Source organism: Zootermopsis nevadensis, unplaced genomic scaffold (assembly GCF_977971745.1).
Source record: "Zootermopsis nevadensis isolate Lab colony 2312 unplaced genomic scaffold, Znev_1.0 Znev_ptg000031l, whole genome shotgun sequence".
NCBI classification, from domain to species: Eukaryota; Metazoa; Arthropoda; class Insecta; order Blattodea; family Termopsidae; genus Zootermopsis; species Zootermopsis nevadensis.
This window is the reverse complement of record NW_028259163.1, coordinates 7,319,696-7,342,131: the sequence shown is the minus strand read 5'-3', so window position 1 is coordinate 7,342,131 and position 22,436 is coordinate 7,319,696. Positions and strand designations below refer to the sequence as shown.

Below are 22,436 nucleotides of genomic sequence, written 5' to 3'. Positions count from 1 at the left end.
TCTGCTAATAAATACGAAGTCACAGATTAGAGAACGAAGGTGCACAGAACGTACTTGTACAGAGAACATAGTAGAGACACGCAGAGGAATATTTTTCACTGCTTTCCACATGCTGGAATTTAGTTGCATTCCTGTACACTTCTTATGGACGGCAAGATCAAGGTGAGTTTGAATTAAAATACAATATTTTTGTGTTTTTGAGAAAATCATGAATAATATATTGCTGAATATATATTTATTACCACAGTCTATACACAAACGTATTTAAAATGTTGTTGTTAAAATTTATATAACACTATAACATCTGTAGTATAAAATATTACAATAAGTTATATTATGTTATATTATCGTAGTATGATGTTACATTTATTATGGCGCTTATTATTAATTGTACGACATGTTTCGATGTTTTATGACATCATCTTCTGCTTTATATCGTCGTTTTTATCATTTTAAAACTATTATATATTTCGATGCAATGCATTTATTGATTTATAGGTATATTTGTAAATTTTTCTGTCTTCATAATGCTCTCCATGTCTGTAGTTAGACGTTCATTTTCTGTGAAATTAACGTCCAATTTTCTATTATGAAATGAGCATGGATAAAAGCGCCACAATATAACATAATATAACTTATTGTAATATTTTATACTACAGATATTATAGTGTTATATAAATTTTAACAACAACATTTTAAAAAAGTTTGTGTATAGACTGTGATAATAAAAATATATATTTATAACATTTAGTTTTTTACTTATGAGTTATTTTGCAATAAATCAATATTGTACAGTTATGTTTTCAGTTCTTTGTTTGTTTGCTTTTGTATTGTAATGTCTGCTAACTGTTGTGAGAACCTCATATATGCAATTAATTTCCTCCTTCACACTTTTATAAGCTCCTGTACTTAATCCTCCATTAGCATATGAATGCCCAAGTACTGAATCAATTGCACTCAAGCCGTGAGAACCTTAGATTTCATCAGGCATGATGTATATACTACCAAAGAAAATAGCATTTTACAGTCCGTGAAATGGTGTCTATCATCCCGAGGTTGGTACGTCTCTGTGGTTGGTATTAGTAATTGCATCGTAACGGAAAAACAATTGAAATCGAGTTTTATAAAGCTTCTGCTTTGATTTAACGTCTTCCTACATTGACTCCTTTGAAGTTCTTGTTTTAAGAAGGGTTTTATGAAAGTTATGTGTACAGTAGATTTTTATATTTAAACGCAACGTTTTTATGTGAAGGACGCGGCAATTTCGAAACAAAAATTTTGTGATACTGCTAATTGTGAAGAAATGTATTACGGTGTAAATATACCTAGTGACACTGTCTTGGAATCTGATGGTAAGTAAATGATAGTAAGGAGAGTATTTATTCACTTGCAAATGAAAGTGTAGAAAATTTTCTACAAGAGCCTCTGCTTTTAAAACCTGTCATTATTTTAATTATTTTCTTTTGGATGTAAAATAGGTAATTACTGTCTGTTGAATTTCCATTGACAGATTTCTGCAGCATTTGTATATATAAACATTTTTGCTTCATTTTTCAGACACTCTGCATGTCTATAATGACAAATCAGAAGCACTGAAAATTGTGAAAAAATACAAGGAAGCGAGGTTTAATTCCTTTAAGACAAGACAGGAGGCTGTGGAATTTGCAGTTCAAGCTCCTGAAATTGTAGTTCCCATATGTGTGTTATCAGGAAATTTAGAAACCAGCAGTCCTGTAATAGGTGAAAAACCAAGTCCTTTCAAAGCACCTAAATCACAGGATTTGGTTTGGCTGAGGAAAGTGATAGAATGTGGTGACACTCTTACATTCACAAATACCATCTGGTATAATCCTCGTTACCTAGTGAGTAGTGGAGATACTCCAGCCATTCTTCAGGTATGCAGGTTGCTTTCTTATAAGTAGTTTTGAAATGTATGTGTTAGTATTCTACATAGAATTCCTAACTCGGTCATCACTGATTTTAATGCTCTTTTCATACACAAAAAATAAATCAGACTGCCCTACCAAAACATTCTGTGCAATAAAATGGTTTCACAACATTAAGAGTGAGCATCAGAAGCAGGGATTTTGAAGTTAGGTGTTTCTTTTATTTTTATATGTGTAGTTGGGAGCCATCTATGAATGACTAAATGAAATCCAGGCTGTTGTATGGGCGATTATATACAGAAACCATGCTTGTTAAAAAAATTTTAGGTCCATGGGTTAAGATAGGGTTATGAAAACTGGCATGAGTAATGTTTTTGTTTTTTTTCCCTCTGTTATTTGTGTGTTCAAGATACAGGCTTGTTATTTTGTATTTTTTATAATTATGTAAAAAACCAATTTAGCTTATGTATATATCACAGAGAACTTAAACAAAAATTATCTGGTGTTGATATTTCCCCAAGGTTTCGTTAATACATTCAAAGGAATGTGTTAGAATTGCATAAGAAAATAAAGAGAAGAGAAACTTGATTATACTATTGCAAGATTAGAGCATTTGTCAAGAAATCACTGGTATATCTAGTCTAGCAATAGGATGTTTCAGTCTTCTTAGCAAGAACTGCTATAAAGTTAATGAAACTTCACCTTTTTGTGTAACAACCACGAGACCCAGCTATAATAATACATTTTTGCAACTGGTTTATCCAGACAATGAATGAAGATTCACTGACCCACAAGTATTGTTTTTTACTGACAAAGCCTGGTTTTTCTTAATTGGACATATGAACACACAAAATAACTGATTCTGGTGCTCAAAATACCCTGGAGTCCTTCATTATATTCTGCTTCAAAATCGAGAAGTTGGTGTTTGGTGTGGAATCAGTGTATGGTGAATAATTGTCTCAGTTTTTCTTTTATGGATAGTCTTCACTCAGGAAGTTATGTTAATTAGACTTTCAGCAGGATTCAGTAAAGGTGAACACAACCGATAACTCTGTGGCCGCAGTAACTGACATGTTTGTTGAAAAATGTATTAATGAAAGTTTATGACCAACTTGTTTCCCAGACCTCACACTGTGTGATTTTTATTTATGGGGTAGCTTGAAAGACAAAGTGCATAAAATAAATCAAAGAGAATATTGCGGAAGCAATATTCAAGATTTTCCCAGCAAGCAGCAGTTTGTGAACTGGAGTGTGCTTTGCTGTGCATTTTTATTAGAATAAAAGTCAATGTTGTTCTTTGAGATTTATCTTGAGATCCAAATGTAAAACAGAGAAGAACATCCATGTTCTTCTTTGATTTTAACTCTTATGGGGATTTACCATTTTTTCTGGGTACTTTCAACCTTAATTCCACTGGGAACTACAGTAAGATGTGTCACAGTCTTTAATTTATATATTATTTATTTATTTTACATTAGCTGTAATTTACTCTATAAACTTATAAATCATTATGCTTTGTTCTGCCTGACGGTAAAAGTGAATAATCTATTCATTATCAATAATGACCTGCAACTGTAGAACATCGCTAGCAGAGAATTGTACATAATTGTCAGTTATTATTCATAAGTGATATTTAATCACTATTACTGCACATTTACATGACAGATGATCAAATTTAAATAATTTATTTACTGTTTCTTTGTCTTTTCCGGGTTTAGGAAGGCTCACGGTATAACGCAATGCATGTAGCAGCCAAGGCTTGTGACGCACAAATATGTGATCTAATTCTACAGACAGTGAGCAATGTTGCATTTATTCAGTTGCTGTATGGAGATGATGATGCTGCCAACTGTGAGGACCGAGCTCGTATCTTGTTGGATCTTTACCTGAATACTCCTGATAAGGCCCTCAATGAGACTCCGATACATTTTGCAGTTAAATTGGGAGCTCTTTCAGTTGTAGATGTATTGGTGTCTTATCCACAATGTGATAGACATGCGAGGAATAAATATGGACAAACACCAAGAGATGCAAGTAACATGTATTTTCATTATCATATATACATCACAGTATTCTTCAGGAGTGAGTACTTGGCATAAAATATTTATGTTATTCTCTGTGCTTCAACTAAGAAGAATGTGATTGGTTGGTAATGTAGTATGATGGGAGAATCAAGAAATATGTACAAAGTTTTGTTTGGGAAACCGTAAGACAAGAGGTCAAGGCATAGTTGGAAGTTGGTGAAAAGTATTATTTGAAAAAGTGATGGCGCATCAAATTCCATGAAATGAGGGAATTTTTTTGACTATTTGAATGACAGAAATTTTTAAGGAAAATTCCTCTACCTTGGAGTTAGTTGGTCCAAAATATTTCTCAGTTTGTTAAAAAAGTGATAATATAACCCAGAAATTTATTTCACACCCAGTGTTATTGATTTTCATAAAAAATTAAATTAAGTATATCATAAAGTATTTAGCACATTGACATTTTAAAATATTGTTTGTAAGAATTTGTGAAGGCCTTTCTTTTAGAGTTTTACCGAGGATCTCATTTACGTACTTATAAACCTTTTTTTTCTCTACACTTTGCATAAAGTGTTTAGAGATGTCAGTGATAATGAAATTATTATATATATATATATATACAGTATATGATTCCATTTTAAAGTTTAGAAATTTGATATAATTGAATGTGATGTGACGATAATTATGAATTGTGAATAGATAAGAGTCTGTCATGGCTTATGTCAGTTCCATGAAATTGCCTGGAGAGACTCACAAACAGAAAAATGACAATCCAGATAGTCATTAGACTGGTCAAGATTCAAACTAGCTAACCTCCCTAATACAAATGTGGAGTGCTGCCAGAGGACCAGTCTGCTTGCTGAGATGTAGGATTTTACATAGCTGAAACAATTAAAATAGTGTGGCTACTTCCTGTAACCCGTTATATGTACATAACGTTATTTCTATCTTACTTACCATACTCATGATTTCTCCTTCTTCTTTTTTTCCAGGTTATCTGCAGTCGTGTTTCCTCTCCAGATGAAAGTCTAAGGCAAAAACTGTCAAATTTACTGGATGACATGTTTTATGTTCCTGTACTTAGATCAGAGGATAATTCTGTACAGCCTACTGTTGGTGATCCATTCTCTCCTGCTTGCCCTCTGGTTGGTAATAAATTGTTTTTACACATGTATTCACTATGCAGGGTCCTGTCGAGAAATTTAAATTAGTCAGAGAATTCTCTCATATCAGAGCTGGTAGTTTTCAAAGTGAAGCTGGGACAATTCAGGGTGTTCACAGGATGTCTGGAGATTCATTTCTAGCAGGAATGTTGACAGTTACTTCTGTTACCATGTTTAGACCCCACACACTGCTTATTTGATGGATGCAAGGAGGTTTATATGTTCTGTCTCATGTATTGTGTGTGTACTTCATATGTAACCAAAACTATCAAATATAACAGTTTGTAAAATCTTTTACTTAACGTGAAATGTTTTGTCACAATTTTTTTTTCGTCATCATATTGCCTCGCATTGAAGAGTACAGATTAAATGTGTTCCTCTCATAACACCTTGATTAAAGCTTTTTTGAATTTTTTTGTAGATGTTCTGTTTTTATGTGGTTAATAGCTGTTTTCCATTATTTAATTGTATCTTGACTTTATTATATTTTGAATGCCTTCTGAATTTATTTGTCTTTGTGTTCCAGTTTTCAGTTCTATAGGAAATAATCTAGGGACTGTGTCCTTTTAGGTAGGGTGATCGCCATACACCACCTACTGTTGTCCCCTTGGTCCATTCTTGATCAAGGAGACTGGGCTCCATGAGCTGACAGTGCATATATATCTATACTACACCCACCCAATCACCAATGAAATCAACCTGTCAGTCTCTGGTGTTGGAGGCAGACACAGTCTGTGAAATGCAGAAAATTAACTTCATACAAACATGGTTCATCATCAGAGGAGACGTCATTCTATTAATTTACTGTTTGTTCTAAAATGTTTCTAAAATGTTTATTCATCAGGTATTAAAAGCTGATCCACTTAATGGAAGGATGGAAATCCGGGCTTATGCAGGACCAATGAATCATGAAAAAGCAATCGTGTTCCGGAAGAAGTGGAAGACTCCTCCTCGGATGCCTCGGACTCCAAAGCAGAATGCCTGCAGACAGGCATATACAGGAAGTCTGAGTTGTCATGCATTTAGACTGCTGGATGTGGAGAAAGGATTAGAAAGAGTTGGCAGGTGGGAGATACGGACGACTTCAAGCTTATGTTTCTTTCACTTTGCTTTAGTGAGACACTGTTTGCCCAAATCTAAGTGGTTCTTGAAGTCAGAGCTTCAAATATAGAAATTATTTTACTCAACAAACAGTTATATTCTTATGTATTATAAGATAAATGCACCATGACCTGAGAAAGGGCAAGAGTATTTGGTGCCCCATGTGAACCTTTAGCCTTGCACGTCCCAGTTAACCTCTAAAAGCGAATATTGTGCATATGTAATTTCAAATGAAGTTTAGATTATTAAGCAAAATGATATGTTACTGTTACTGAATGTATAGATTTTAAAATTTAGAACCTCACGAGGCAGTCTGTTTGACAGGAAAATGCTGACTCCACTACTCACACATCAGCCAATCATAAGTAATATCAAGCATTGTTGATGGTAAATTACAAGGCCATTTATTCTTTCCTTCCATTTTATCTTTCTGTATTTAGATGCGTGTTTTATTCTACTTGATGCTGTTTCTCTGCCTCTTATTATTCATTCAGTTTTGTTGACAGTGTTCCTCAGTTTTTCCATATAAAAATAATGGGATGCAAGAAAATGTTTTTACTATTTTGACATGAAATAATATTAGTATATTTGTTTTAGTAGTAGAATGGTGTCCTGCTCAAACAGTTTCAGTTAGTAGCTTGATGTTATTGGCCAAAGAAAATGTTGACCATGAAGCATAATGCAAAGGAAGAAAATATCTGCTTTACTTTGCCCGAAAGTATAATATATTTTGTGCCTGTGATTTCTTACAGGGACCTGGCTGAGGAATTCAGGGTTGGTTGGAATGAATATTGGCCATTTCTTGATACATTTACAAATTTGGCCTCTGAGGATGGGCTTCAGAAACTTGAGGCTTATCTGAAGAACAGATTTCAGGAAGCTGCACAGAAACCATATTCAACCAAGGAGTGTTATGATAGTTCCGAATGTGTAGTGAATGGTTGTGTATCATCTTTAACAGAGTATAGTGAAAATCAGTCAGTTGATGATGAGATTAGTCCAGTGTCAAATCTGTGCCTTGCTTTTAAAGCGTGCAGTCTGTCTGACACCAGTCCAGTTAAACCACTAGTAGAGAATGCCGAGTATATTCTTTGCGCCTTAGAAATACAAGGAAATGGTAAAGACACAGACAAAACCAGTGGTGCTAAGAAAGATATCCATGTCCGAACAGAAGAAGAATGTATGAGGATTTGGTCTGATGCTTCACAGTGCTTATGCTTCAGACAAAATCATAATTTTATGAGAAATGCTAGGAAAGGTTGGTCCTTCAAGAGAAATCATGTGCGGTCTACATCTGACAAAGCTAACACACAATCTTCATCAGATGGAATTACAAGACGACTTACATTTGTAGAAGATAATGGTGAGTGCATATTTGTTACGTTGTTTGCATAAAATAAATGTCATGGTGTGGTGTGTTGGTCTGTAGAATTTAATTTTATTTATTATTTGTAGAAATTATATTAGTTTATGTAAGGTACCTTTATTCCACCTTAAAAATGTAGTGATACTCGGGGATTAACAAAGCACTGAAAATAAATATATATCCATCACCATTTCAGTTCCATCTAGTGATAATTCTTCATTATTTGAACCCCTGAACTAAAGTAAGTAAATGCTGAATGTGACTAAAAATTGTTTATGTATGTATGTATTTATTTATTTGTGGTTTATTTAATGATACTGTCAGTAGTTGAGATTACTTAGCATCAAATGATGAGATGAGTAATGAATAATGAATTTGAAAGGATATGGAAGAAGGTGGACATGGTCTGATCCCAGAATTTGCAGGGAAGACCTGAGTAAAACCTTAGGATAACTAGTCTCCAGGCTAAGATTTAAATCATATGCCCCAAATATGAAGCAGGAGAATTACAGATTTTTTGTTGGAATCAGTTCGTGTGATGTAGGTTGAAGTCTTTGACACTCCCAAATGTAACTGAGCGACCTTTGTAACAAATCAAATTTTTATCCATTCACGCCTATACTCGTTGCATATACTGGTCTCTTTCTTGAAAACATAAGTCCTCCAAGTGTTAGGGTTTCCAGTGAGTGGAGTTTGTAGAATCAATTTGTTCTTGAAAAATCATACAAGTTTAGAATGTCTAAAAAGAGATTTTTAGCAGTACCAATATTTTACTTCTGTAGATGGTGCTGTGAATGCTGTAAATACCATTGCATTCTATTCTTCTTCTGTGACACTCAGGGGATTTTAGGCAATATAGTTACTGTTACAATTGATCTCCTTCCTCATATTCATTATTGTTGATCCTATTAGCATATTGTACATTATAATAAATAATGAAGCTAATTAATTATGTACTTTCCACTAGATTCTGACCAGCAGTGTGATAGTACAAGAATTAGTGAGATGGAAGGTTCCATTCATGAAACACACTGTAATCTGAAAGTGAGCAGCTTTAAAAAGAGACAGACATATAATTCAGAAACTAATAAGTTACATAAAATGACATACATATCATCAGGTGGTGAGTTTTCAGAAGGTAAGATTTCTGATGCGTGTTTTTATGTACATGTATTTTTAAAATGGAAATTTATGCTAATATAAGTGCTGGAGACTGAATATTGTATATTGCAGCGTTTCTCAACCTGTGGTACACGTACCACTGGTGGTATGCGAACTAAGTAAGAAAAGCAGAAGATAATATTAACATAAATAAGATTTCCCTGAACGAATTTGGTTAGTGGTACTTTTAGTGTGTTAAATTAGAATTAGTGGTATGGCGGTGAAAAAGGGTAAGAACCCCTGGTTTAGTGGAATACAGGGCTAGTCTAAGTGATGTTCACGATATGAAAGAAATAATACGTTCAATAAAAAAATTCAGATGCACAAAATTGGTACCAATGGAAAGAGAAACTCTCCAAGTTTTGTTTCAGTACATCACAGGTGTTCAATGCGAGCCCCCTTGGTAACTCGGCACACATCCAGCCTGTAGTCGAGTTCCTCCCAGACACGTTGCAGCATATCATGATCGATTGCTGCAATGGCTTCTGGCAAGGTCTGTGGTGAGGGTGGCACGAAGAATATCTTTGGTGAACTCCTACAGAAAAAAATCACAGGGCGTCAGGTCCGGTGAATGTGGAAATCCAGGACACAAAAGGCTCCTCTGCCTTCGTTGGCAGTAATTTTCTGTCATATCGCCCCTGGCGGCGAACAGTGTTACTATGCGGCCGCGAAGTATACCAACATAATCTTGGAGAGTTTTTCTTTCCATCGGTACCAATTTTGTGCATCTGAATTTCATTAAACGTGAGTAACATGTGTTTCAAATCGGGAACATCATTTAGACTAGCCCTGTATAAAGACCTGAAGGTACTAGTTGTTATTTACAGAATGTAGGGGTTCTGACCATATAATTTTATGAAATGTATAGATGGTAGCCTCTAACAGATCATGTCTTATGCATGTGAGTTTTATTTGTATTCCAGATGATGATGATGATGAATATTTCACACCACCATCAACACCTGAAAAACTCAGCAGAAATGAAGTACATTCATACTGCGATGATGATGATGATGATGATGATGGCGATGACGCTGAAATGTTAACACCAGTCGAATGGCCAGATGTTTTTATACAAGGGTAAATACTGAATGTCACATAAAGCAAAGAGTAGAATAATTTTTCTACCCACTACTGCTGCTACATTTATTTAACCAAAATGTTGGGGAAAGTTTTTTTGCCAGCTGCATAGAATTCATATTTGCCTTGTCAGCAGTTCGTCAATCATGAAATCTTTATCTGACAGTGAAGTACCCAAACACACTAATTGTTACCTAATTTTTGTAGACAGTAAAATTTTAATCACTTAAAGTGCTAGAAGCTGTGTTTTGTTGTTTCCTCATCTTGTAATTTTCAAACGCCTGTGCTGCCATGTAGTCTTATATGTGGTTAGCAACATTTAGATCTAATGATGAAAAATCTGTAACCACCTTAAAGAGTGCCCAGAATACTAAGTATATGAGCACAAAATAGTCTTATTGAAATATAATTTTTTTTTCTAGTGACTCACCTACCAAGTTGGATGCCACTGTAATGCAGGCATTGGATGGCTTAAATATAGACCCTATAGAATATCCTAACATTTATAGATGGCGACATTTGGTTTTGCTGTACTCTGAAAGTGTGAGAGCCATGTAAGTAATGTGTCTAATGTAAATAAAATTAGTCAGTAATAAATCAAAATGACATTTACGATAATTCCAACTTTTATGGTTCCCAGAAAATTTAACATTCAATTTTTGTATGTACTGCATTTTCCATGGACAATCCATAGTACTCTATGTTGTATGAAGTGTACAAGTTCAATTTGTTGTCCATTGTTTGTATTTGTATTATCTTTGTACACAATATTAATTAAATTAAAAAAGAATTATGAACATGTTCCTAGCCATCCATAGTATTTCATCTGTTTTCACTTTCAAACTAAATAGTAAATATCTTGTTTGGAATGTTCATGTGGAAATGGATTGTTAAATTGTGTAATTATGCTTACAAGATAATGGTTTTAGCTTTAATAATATTTCTGTTATGTTCCACTTTGAAGTTTCTGATTGTTAAATTGATTTAATATTTTTCTTGTATTTCGATAAACACAGAAAGTTTTGTAAAACTCCTTTTTGCCAGAGTAGAGTTTCTCATATGTGCATATGGATAATAACAAGAAGACATGTATAAAGTGAAGCTTTCATGATAGACTCTCAGGTTACAAGCCATGTCAGGTGGCTGAATGGTGAATGAACCATATTTTCTGCGAACATTGTGAGAGAAATCTGTGTTCTCATCCTCAGGGCTCAGATTTGTTACGCAGCAGCCTTGAGGATGAGAGCAGGGGTTGTTTTCGAAACGTTGGCAGAAGATATGGTCTATTCACCATTCAGCCACCTGACGCTGCTTGTAACCCGAGTCTTTCATCAACAAGAAGACATGTTTTTCAAATTTTAAACTAAATGTCTACGGAAAATAAAGTTGAATTACAAAGAAGTGGAAATGGTGGACAGAATTTGTCAATGGACATTAAGAAGGTAAAACATTTTAATTATATGTCTTGTAACTTTCAGATGGTCCAGTCCTCTTCCTTCGAGGCCTAAAGAAAGAACTAGAATGCTTCAGACACCTGTCGCAGATTCTTCACAATACCAAAAAGGTATGCAGTGTTCCACTCCTCCACAGGCATGGCACAAAATTACAGGATCATATTCACCATTAAGTCATCAGCGGTTGGAAAGAAAAATGCTTATGAAATTCTAATAGCCTATATTTTATAATTAGAAATATGTTTATCTATATCTAGATGTAGTAAATTCTGATGTTTGTACTTATAAAGAATGGGATTGTTAAATTTGTATTATCAGATATTAGAACATTTTAATGCAATGGATAGTTTATTATGTAGGAAGCACATGTGGGATATTTTCACATGATCTTAAAATTTTATGCAGGTAAGGAATAAAAGATTCTTAAAAGAATAATAAGAAGAAGAAGAATTGATCAGTAAAGGAAGTCAGCAATAAGAGTATTTCTTAAAAAAAATTTCTCAAATAGAGATAATTCCATATGTTGACAAATTAAACTTTAGGCTTCTTGGACGTAGGACCCAGTGATTCATTCACCTTTTTTGTCTCAGTTTACTGTATAATTTTTCTTGCCATTATATTATTATCAATAATGACCTGCAATTATAGAATATCGCTAGCAGAGAATTGTACATGATTGTCAGTTATTATTCATAAGTGATATTTAATCACTATTACTGCACATTTACATGACAAATGATCAAATTTAAATAATTTATTTACTCATTTACGTGCATATAAACCTTTTTTTCTCTACACTTTGCATAAAGTGTTTAGAGAGGTCAGTGATAATGAAATTATAAATACTGTACAGTATATGGTCCCATTTTAAAGTTTAGAAATTTTATATAATTAGGCATACGTGGAAGTTGGTCAAAAGTATTATATGAAAAAGTGATGGCCCATGAAATGAGGGAATTTTTTGACTACCAGAATCAGTTATTTTGTGTGTTCATATGTCCAATTAAGTAAAACCAGGCTTTGTCAGTAAAGAACAATACTTGTGGGTCAGTGAATCTTCATTCATTGTCTGGATAAACCAGTTGTATAAATGTTTTATTATAGCTGGGTCTCGTGGTGAAGTTTCATTAATTTTATAGCAGTTCTTGCCAAGAAGACTGAAACATCTTATTGCTAGACTAGATAGAATGCTAAATTTAATTAGGTACTACTTCTACTTTAGATAGCTTATTGGTTTTTATACAATAGTCTTGTTTGGTCTAAATTGGAGTATGGATCTGTTACTTGGAATTCTATTACTTCCACTGATTCTACCAAAGTTGAAAGAATTCAAAGGAAATTTGCTGCTTTATGTCACGCCAGATTTTTTAATGGCCTAAGTGACTATAATTATGAAGACGTTTCAGTGAGGATAAATTTTCTTTGACTGCACCTGCGGAGGAGCCATCTTGATGCTCTCTTTCTCATTAATATATTTAAAGGTAAAATTTGCTGCCCATCCGTTTTGGATTCAGTTTCTTTGTGCGTACCCTCCGATCCATTAGGGACTACTTCTCGTTTCTTTGTTTATCGTAGTCTTAAAGCTAGTTCCTTGTTTAGGTGTGCTTCTGCTGCGAATGCAGTCTGTCAGCGCATCAACATTTTTAACAAGGAGAATATTTTTCTTGGGCATTTTATTTAGCCAATTTCCTTTTCTTTTCTTTTTTTTTACTAAAGTTTCATTTTGTATGTATTATTTATATTTAACTGTTTTTAATTTAATTATTATATACCTAGGCATATTATTCAGCTCATTTGCTTGTTGATTATTTTGTAACAAATTAATGAATTGATATATTATCATTATTATATTGTACATCTATATATTTAGTTTATTGTTTGTTTGTTTTTGTATTGTTATGTTTATGTTTATTGTTAGTGCTTGGCTGTTATTGGCCTCTTTTGGATGTTGCCAAGCACTCTAATAAATGAAATGAATTATTATTATTATTATTATTATTATTATTACATTACTCCTACTTTGCACACTTTCGTAAATTAGTTAAGGCTACCATTAAGTCTGATAGGCGGCGGTGGTTAAAGTCTGTTGATGACAGTCTTAAAACTCACCCTCAGCATTTTTGGAAACACGTTTCAAATTTCAGAAGAAAAGATAACTCCTTCATTCAGCTAAAAATTTGTGATCAGTTTGTCAGTGACCCGAAACACATTGCTGATGAATTTGCTACGCATTTTGAATCAATTTTTAACACTTCTTGCCAGTCCGTCACTCCTACCGATACTTTTACTTCTGATTTTTTGCCCGCCGCTCCTATCTCTCGTGCTGAAGTTAGCAAGGCGATCAAGCGCCTCAGACCCTCAAAGTGTGTGGGGTTAGATGGAATTCCTTCGTTAGTAATTAAGGGTTTTTCTGATATTTTCACTCCCTTATTAACCTATATTTTTAATTTAAGTGTAACTAGTGCCACCTTTCCGTCCCTGTGGAAAGAAACAGCTGTTGTTCCTGTGTTTAAAAAAGGCAACAGTTCCATTGTTAGTAATTATAGACCCATCTCTATTCTTAATAACTTTTCAAAAATATTTGAATTTATTGTCTATGATCATTTGCAAAAAAATTTTAAGTACAGATTAAATCCCTCAAAGCATGGTTTTCGTAAATTTAATTCCACAGCAACAAATTTGGTTACTTACCTTAATTCCGTTTTACCTTCAGTTAGTACTCAAGGACAAACAGATTCGGTATACTTTGATCTTACTAAAGCATTTGACTTAGTCCCTCATAGTATTCTTCTTGGGAAACTTAGAAACTTTGGACTATCACCCAGTTATGTTGATTGGTTCCATAGTTATCTTTCTGACAGGCAATCTTTTGTTCGTGTATCTGGAACTCTTTCGTATCCTTATCGTGTTAAGTGTGGAGTGCCTCAGGGTTCCACCCTAGGCCCCTTACTTTTTAATATATTCAGTAATGACATCTGCGACTCCATACATAATTCACAGTGCCTTTTATTTGCTGATGACTTAAAGATGTATCGGAGTATCAGCGATGTTGATGACTGCAAACTGTTGCAGGACGACATCCATTCAGTGCAAAATTGGTGTCTTGTGAATGGGATGCAACTTAATTTAAGTAAAACGACTGTTATATCATTCACCCGGAAGACAAACAGTATTTATTTTAATTACAAATTGTGTAACAACCTGGTGGCACGCTCCCATTGTGTTAAAGATCTCGGTGTTCTAGTGGACTGTAAGCTCTATTTTCACCAGCATATCAACTATATATTATCACAGAGCTTGAAAATGCTAGGTTTGATTCGGTACATTACTTCTTCCTTCTCCACTGTTGATAGCCTTTTGGTCTTGTACAGTACCTTAGTCCGTTCCAAAATTGAGTATGCTTCTGTTGTTTGGAACTCTATTACTAATACTGATTCCTTTAAATTGGAAAGGATTCAAAGGAAATTTGTAGCTCTATGTTACGCTAGATTCTTTAATGGCGTTTGTGCCTATAATTATGACGATATATTAGTTAGATTAAATTTCTTATCGTTACATTTAAGGAGGAGGCTTTTGGATGCTCTATTCCTCGTGAATATTTTTAAACGCAAAATTAGTTGTTCATCTGTTGTTGATACAGTTAGTCTCTGCATACCTACTAGGTCTATCAGAGACTACTCTACCTTTATGTACAACGTAATTTCAAGGCCAGTCTCTCTGCCAGATGCGTTTCTGCTGCCAATGCAGTCTGTAGGACCATCGACATCTTTAACAAAGACTGCATTTTGCTTGCTGAGGTCAGTCAGCTTTTTGAACAATAATCATGGTTTTTTATTGTTTACTTAGTATGACATTTTATTGTGTATGTTTTTTGTCCAATATTAAACTGTTTTTAGTATAATTATTATTTTACTTATCTATAACATTTAGTTTTTTACATATGACTTATTTTGCAATAAATCAATATTGTACATTTATGTTTTCAGTTCTTTGTTTGTTTGCTTTTGTATTGTAATGTCTGTATTGTTGTTAGTGCTTGGCTGTTATTGGCCTTTTTGGCTGTTGTCAAGCACTTTAATAAATTAATTGAATTGAATTGAATTAAACCAAATATGTATAATAAATAGCAGGTAATTGTAAAAGTTGTTGGAGTGTTCAACTTTCGTGTTATAATACTACATGGTGTGAGGGATTTTAAGATCACGAAGGTAAGTTGGTATTCGTCAGACTGAATGGCTGTTGTTTGTAAATAGCATTATGTTAATAGGATCAGAAAAATAAAAGTCTGGTTTGATTGGTCCCGCGAGTGGACAGTGGGCAGTAATTGAAGCTCGCCTCCGTGCTATGAATACGTATCGAAACACAGAAATCTACGCTTGGACCTAACTTCTGTTCTATTTGTATAAGAGCCAGGTGTCGATATGATCATGTTTGGGATATCACTGCACTAAATCTTATATTTTTAATTAAAAATAGTAAGTAATATTTTGTTTGTTAAACATTACTTGAATTTAATTTATATGTTGCTTAGTTGAAACATGGCCGTGAAATGAGACTGCCCACTCATCCATGTATTTCCTGTGTAAGAGGACAAGGCATCAAAATTGATTTTGCGTCTTAACGCTTCAGCGGATTCCATAATTAAAAAAACGGTTAGCAAAGATTTTATTTTTTATATGCTGCTTTGTTTCAGTTTTAGACATAAGTGTTCTAAAATATTGCGTTAAATTTTGTCTTAATTCTTGTGATCTTCATCACAGCTGTCACTTGGTTCCGCTTTATACCAGGAGCGCGAGACAGAATATTTAAAACTGTCTTGAGCCAGCAGTAATTTCCAGAAGCCGTAGTATGAATTTGAAAGTAAACAATATAGTTTAATGGAAATATCGTAAATATGTAGTTTTCGCAGTTTATAATGTTAATATTTATAATATTATTATATTAAAATTGATCTTGGGAATCGGATGTTGGAATGTGAACCGAATTCAGATTCCACAAGCTCTTGTCGAATCCAGCGTTTTGATTTAAGCGGCGTTGAACCTTCGGCGTGTATTACCATATGGCTACTCGTTCGGTCTGTTGGTTTGTAAATAATCTGTGTCCTTTTTAAAAAAAAGCACTACGAAGAAAGAATTAACACTAAAACTATTTAATAATAACACTCATTTTGACTTTTATATTAAACCTTCGTCGTTTATATTTACTGACAAACGGAAAGGAAGACGAATATAACATATGCTCGTTTATTCCAATAAAGAAACTATTATTTCCTATAAAATAGCAAATCATTTATTGTATCTCCTGTGCTACGGAGTTCATTCGAGGAAAAGACAGTACGAAAAAGACTTATTTTCTTTCAAATATATAAAAGTTACAATTACCGGTTTGAGTTAAACAGTTTCTGTGATTGCTATCAGATAGTGACTGAAGCAGTTTACAAATAGTCCCTAAAAACTCCTCGCACTGATAGACTACATTTCTGGCAAGATAATCAGTTTATACAAATCACTGCTTCATTCAGTTGTATCTGGCTTATTTTCGAGAATGTAATAAAGATTCATCCTATGCGTCCTTTCGTTTGGTACTTATACATGAGGGATATGTACTCTTTATATTTACTGTATTTTATTGTATTAAGCCTTATTCTCAAAAACTTGGCCGAAAATTAATGACTGTGTCTCTGCATGCTTGTCCCTTGTAATTCAATTCAATTCTTTATTATTTGTGTGCTGTATCAACAGCCTGATGGCCAAGTACAGATACAGCACAGAGATGAGCACACGAACAGAATTAAGACATAAAAGGTAAAACAAGCAATATATAAAATACATTAATACGAAAAAAATACACAAAAAATTACTACTAACTACATTAGGATATTTGTAAAAATGACTTGAATATGAAGAAGTGTGACAATTTTCGTCTCGAATATGTCCAAATCCCTGCAGACAACATTAGCAGCTGATGCGCATCTAGCAGAAGGACTGTTTTTGAACAAGGGGCTAAAACTGAACATAGAAAAATCTCTCAGATTCCGAGCAGGAATGCGGAGACCGACAGCTTCCAGAAGGGAAGGACAGCATTTAAAACCGCGGTAAACCTGCGCAAGGAACAGTGCATCACTGCAATGCCTTCTCTTACGCAGGGTCTGGAGTTTTAAATACTCTAAAGCATCAGCATAGCTGTAATGCACTTGGGGGAGGAAACGATAGTAGCAAAGGGCTGCAAACTTCTGCTGGATACGTTCCAGTTTGTTGGCATCAGTGGTCGTAATAGAATTCCAAACGACCGAGGCGTACTCGAGCTTGGATCTAACTAACATTACATATAACATATACAGGCAATCGAGAAAAGAGAACGAAAAGGTTAACGTGCGAACAAGACCCAGCAACTTAATACAATGTGAAAATATGTGGTCAACATGATTGTGAAATCGGAGCTTGGAGTCGATAAATATTCCCAGGTCTTTAATAGTATCGGTACGTGTTATGGAGGACTGAAAAAGTTTGTAATCAAAGATCAAAGTAGTGGTTTTCCTGGAGAAGGAAATTACTGTAGTTTTACTAATATTGAGTTTCATGAAGTTAGCAGTGCACCAACCTTGTACCGAGTCAATGTCAGTTTGAAGTTGATTGCAGTCGTTGGGAGATTTAATGGCACGAAAAATTTTGATATCATCAGCGAAAAGAAGGCATTTAGAATGATTAATTACTTGGCATATATCATCAATAAACAAATTGAAAAGTAGAGGACCCAAAACAGATCCCTGTGGAACTCCAGAGAGGACTACAAAAGGAGACGAAAGAGCTCCAGAAACGCGAACCTGGGATTGTCTGTTGGTTAAGTAACTACGAAACCAGTGTACATAACCATCAGAGAGTCCAAAAGCACTGAGCTTGTTGAGTAATAGATTGTGAGGGACAAGATCAAATGCACTGCTAAGATCAAAATAAACAGCATCAGCTTGACCCTGGGAGCCAACTATTGGGTTAATAAAATCAAGATAAGTTACGAGATTAGTAACTGTAGATTTAGATTTAGTAAAACCATGCTGACAAGGATTTAATTTAGACTTTATGTAATGTGAGATATGATCATAAATAACAAGTTCAAATAATTTGGAAAAAGTATTAAGTATAGAAATGGGTCGGTAGTTACTAACAGTGGCAGAGTTACCTTTTTTAAAAACAGGAACTACTGCTGCCTGTTTTTCATACTTATAACACATCCTACTACCATCCAACTACCTTAGAGATCCATGCAATTAAATAAAAATCTACGCATGTATTCTAATGATGTGTATGTTGCTGATAGAGTAATTTAACAGTTTATGAGGTATTTGAAGTTGACTTGTAGATCTGCATTTGCAGCCAGCATTTACAATTCTCATGACTTGATGCAGAAAAGTATAACAACTTAAAAAAAGGAAAATTTTCAATGAGCCTCGGAACCATTGTCATCGAGTTAGTCTGTCATTATGTACTGTTTGTACTCTATTGTCATATCACCAACAAGTTCAATTAGAAGTAATACTTTCAGTGTCTATGCACCATACATACAATTCTCATTCTAAGTGTTGTACACATACTTATCGTTTCATGAACTCATGCCCTGATCAACAATACACACACACACACACACACACACAAGAATATACTGCAAAGCTTACTGAAATACTTGGGTGTCTTTCTTTGAATTATACAGACTTTTTTGAGGTTATGCAACACATTTTTCTTTTTTTGACTGTCTCTACTCAGTTCTGCAGATGGTGTCAATTATTGTTATTAATTGTGTACATCATACATAAAATGTTTAATTATATCCAAGGCAAACACACAGTTCAAAGTCCAAAAACAATGTTTTATACTAATCAATACCCTGAAAGGAGTTCTTACACGCTGGCGACATCTGTCGGATATAGCGAATACTTCGTTACTAAAACTCGACTCACAATCGATACATGTATCGATTATCGATTGCGGCCAGGTATTGCGCGACAGCCAGTCGTCAACAACGGTTGCAAGTTTTGAAATGCGAGCAAAACGGTTTGGAAAATTTTTCGAAGAAAACTGCGGAAGAAAGAACTGGACAGAAAAAGTAAGTGTACCACAGAAAGGACAATGCACATTCCTTCATGTGGACCATTAAATCCAACCGGCGCACAGTATTTTTGCTGAGTTGGGTAAGTAATATACAGTGAACAGCCTTCGGCTCCAACATATTTAGTTTCTTTCGTGGTTAATGTTCCAACACAACATAAAATACAAGTGATAGAATAATATATAATCCTTGTTCGGATCAGAATTTGAGATAAGACTGCAAAACTACAAAAGTGCGTATTTTAAGCTACTGAAATGTCTTCAAATCATTCATACACAGTTCTGCATCATTGCCATATTATAAATGTTTAGCAAGAAATATTACTGCATGTAGAATTTATAGGTATATTTTTGCTCTAAAGCCTATCGCCAGGCAAACTTTACATGTATGTTTCCAGTTTGCAGTGGTTTTGCTAGTTATCATATTCACACCAAATGCAGATTTTACGCAGACACCATTCGCTACAACAAATTCTACAAATATAGGATTTCAGAAATTGCGGGCTTTTCTCTCCAAAACTATATCACGGTGTGATATTTCGGATCTCCATATGAAGTGGTCCTAGTGTGTGGAAGAAGACAAGTGGCATTATATTTACACCAATTTTTTTTAAAATCGATCGGTGCTTGAAATGCTTAAAGGACAAAAAATACACACAATGTATGTTGATTTTGTAGCTGGCATTACCATTGTGAAAGGAAAGTATCTTAAAAAATTGTTTTCAAGATGTATAGCTTGGCACCGCAGGTTGTAATGTGCAAATTTTGTTAGGCAGAAGAGGCTCAAGTTTAGTTACTTTCCGTCCCATTTGTCAGCCTCAAAGTTCAGTTTAATAAAGTGTTTCAATGTAATGGTTGACAATACGCCTGCAACTATTACAAGTTACTCCATCAGCAGACAGTCCACTCAAAAGGCAATAACAGGAGGGTAAATGATTAACAATGAGCAATATAAGTTGTAGTATTTAACAAATGCTATTACACTGATGAAATGGATGGTGAATGTAGCACACTTGGGAGACTTAGTTGGATTTGATTAATATTAAAATAGACAGTGTGTGAGGATGAGGATTGGATTGATCTTGCACAGGAGGTTAGGATACAGTGGCTGGATATTTTGTACAGAATATGACACAACTTCCATTTCACATTCACATGGAATGCTCAGACGGTAGGGTCCATCAGAAATGTTCCTCAAGAGAGAATATTAAGCACCTAGTTTCCATACCCTTGCAGAACAATGGGGCAGAAGTTGATCTCCCATTAATGTACACTAAACAGACCATCTTCTGCAAAGTCAAAACACTCAACTCATTAAAGTCATGTTTACTGACAATTTAGGGTTCACATGTTGTTGCTGGCACTCCTGCTTCATATTTAGAGAGTCCTGGATTCACATCTGTGCCCAGAGACCGAATATCCTGACATTTGCAAATTGGAAAATTAAATAAAAAATATGTACTTAAAGGATTATATTTCATTTCATTGGTTTTATTATTTGAAATTAAAGGAAATTCTTTGAAGGCCAGTTCAGTGTAACATTTACAATGGGCTTTATAAAGTCAACTTCATGTAGACCTGCTATTATTACTTTTGATACAGGTTCAACTATTTTAAGATAGGTCCCAGGGATGGATTTCTATGAAAAAGGCAATGAATGTCAGATTCTGTGAATGCAGGAAATTTATTGTCACCATGAGCAGCTACCAACCATTGAGGTCCCTGCACCAGACATTTAATGATATTATCACTACAAATGGCGCGGCTAAGAGCAATTCTGGGAATACTTGCTACTGTGCAGTTCAGAATATTTTATCTTACAGACTGCAATCTATCAAGAAATGTAATAAATGTAAAGTTAAAAAAACACAAGAACTGAAACTTTATACTCGATCTCTCACATCAAGGAAAGATGACTGTGAAGGCAGTTGTAATCTGGGTTGCTGCTACATGTATTCTAAGTTGAGGGTGTCTAACGATAGTGTGTTAAAGAGAACATTTTAAATTACGGGGTTGGGGGCCTGCAGAATCTGAAAATTAATGAGCTGCATAATTTGTGCTCTTCAATCAGATAGTATAAGAATGATACACCAAGCAGGATGAGATGGGCAGGAAATACAGCACACACAGGAGAGATTATAAATGCTCTGTAGATGGAAGGACACTCATGAGATGTAGCACAGACGATAGGGAAACATTAAAACACATCTTGTATGTGATGTGTGGGAATAGACTGGACTGATTTCAGATTAACTGTTACTTTTGTAATGTGTATGAGGAGTTTCGTAGCTTTGTCAATTTGACAACCAGACAGTGACTAATTTGCCTGTCATATCCTCTCTTTCCAGTTTTGTAAAAGCACTGAATTGGACCAAGACATGGAGTGCCCCGTCAACCATGGGGATGACTACGAGAAAAACTGTGACAAATACTGGGACGGAGACTTTCACAACTGGAACAACAAACCTGTCTCTGACTGGGATAGGGACGCACTTTATGCCTGGTACGACAAAAATGTGGAAGACTGGGACTGTACCACAGAAAACTGGGACGACGACAGTCTCAAGAACTGGGACAAGGACTTCACGGAGGACAGACCCTCAGGTACGTGACCAAACATCTTATCATTTCGTGTTGCTTGCTGTTAACAAGGGGAATATTTGGCTCATAAAAGACAGGCAGTAAAATGTTTGATACTGGACAGTTTTGCTCCTGATGCCAAGAGAACATATGGAAATGGTACATATCTGAGCTAATAGATTTTATCATCTATTTATATCTTAATTTGTGGTTTATATAAAGGATATGTCAGATGCTCATACAATGTATCATAGATGACAATATTTATATTCCTGCTTTTAAGTTCATAAACATGCTATTTCTTGCATGGAAATTTTAGAATGCCGTCAACAAAGTGTGGAAGAATGGAGTCATGTTTTCATATTTATTATTTTTAATTTCCAATGCATTAATCTGTTACGAGAATAATGGTTAATTGCAAATGTCTGTAAACAAACTGCTAAGGAAAATATTGTTGAATGAAGATTTCAGTTGACAATTATTACATGTATAGCACCAAATTTCGCTGGTTATGTGCATCTC

The 22,436-nt window shown here is 34.6% G+C and overlaps 1 protein-coding gene across 1 annotated transcript; it reads left to right on the top strand.

Annotated features, from left to right (window-relative positions):
• Positions 1 to 1,083: 1,083 nt before the first annotated feature.
• LOC147872080 (ankyrin repeat and LEM domain-containing protein 2-like) lies at positions 1,084 to 21,903 on the top strand. The gene is made up of 11 exons (XM_087359268.1): positions 1,084 to 1,352; positions 1,558 to 1,895; positions 3,605 to 3,916; positions 4,903 to 5,055; positions 5,918 to 6,138; positions 6,927 to 7,537; positions 8,508 to 8,678; positions 9,625 to 9,781; positions 10,204 to 10,335; positions 11,260 to 11,345; positions 21,683 to 21,903. Exons 1-11 carry the CDS (start codon positions 1,304 to 1,306, stop codon positions 21,688 to 21,690), a joined length of 2,238 nt encoding a protein of 745 aa, XP_087215394.1. The 5' UTR covers positions 1,084 to 1,303; the 3' UTR covers positions 21,691 to 21,903.
• Positions 21,904 to 22,436: the final 533 nt, after the last annotated feature.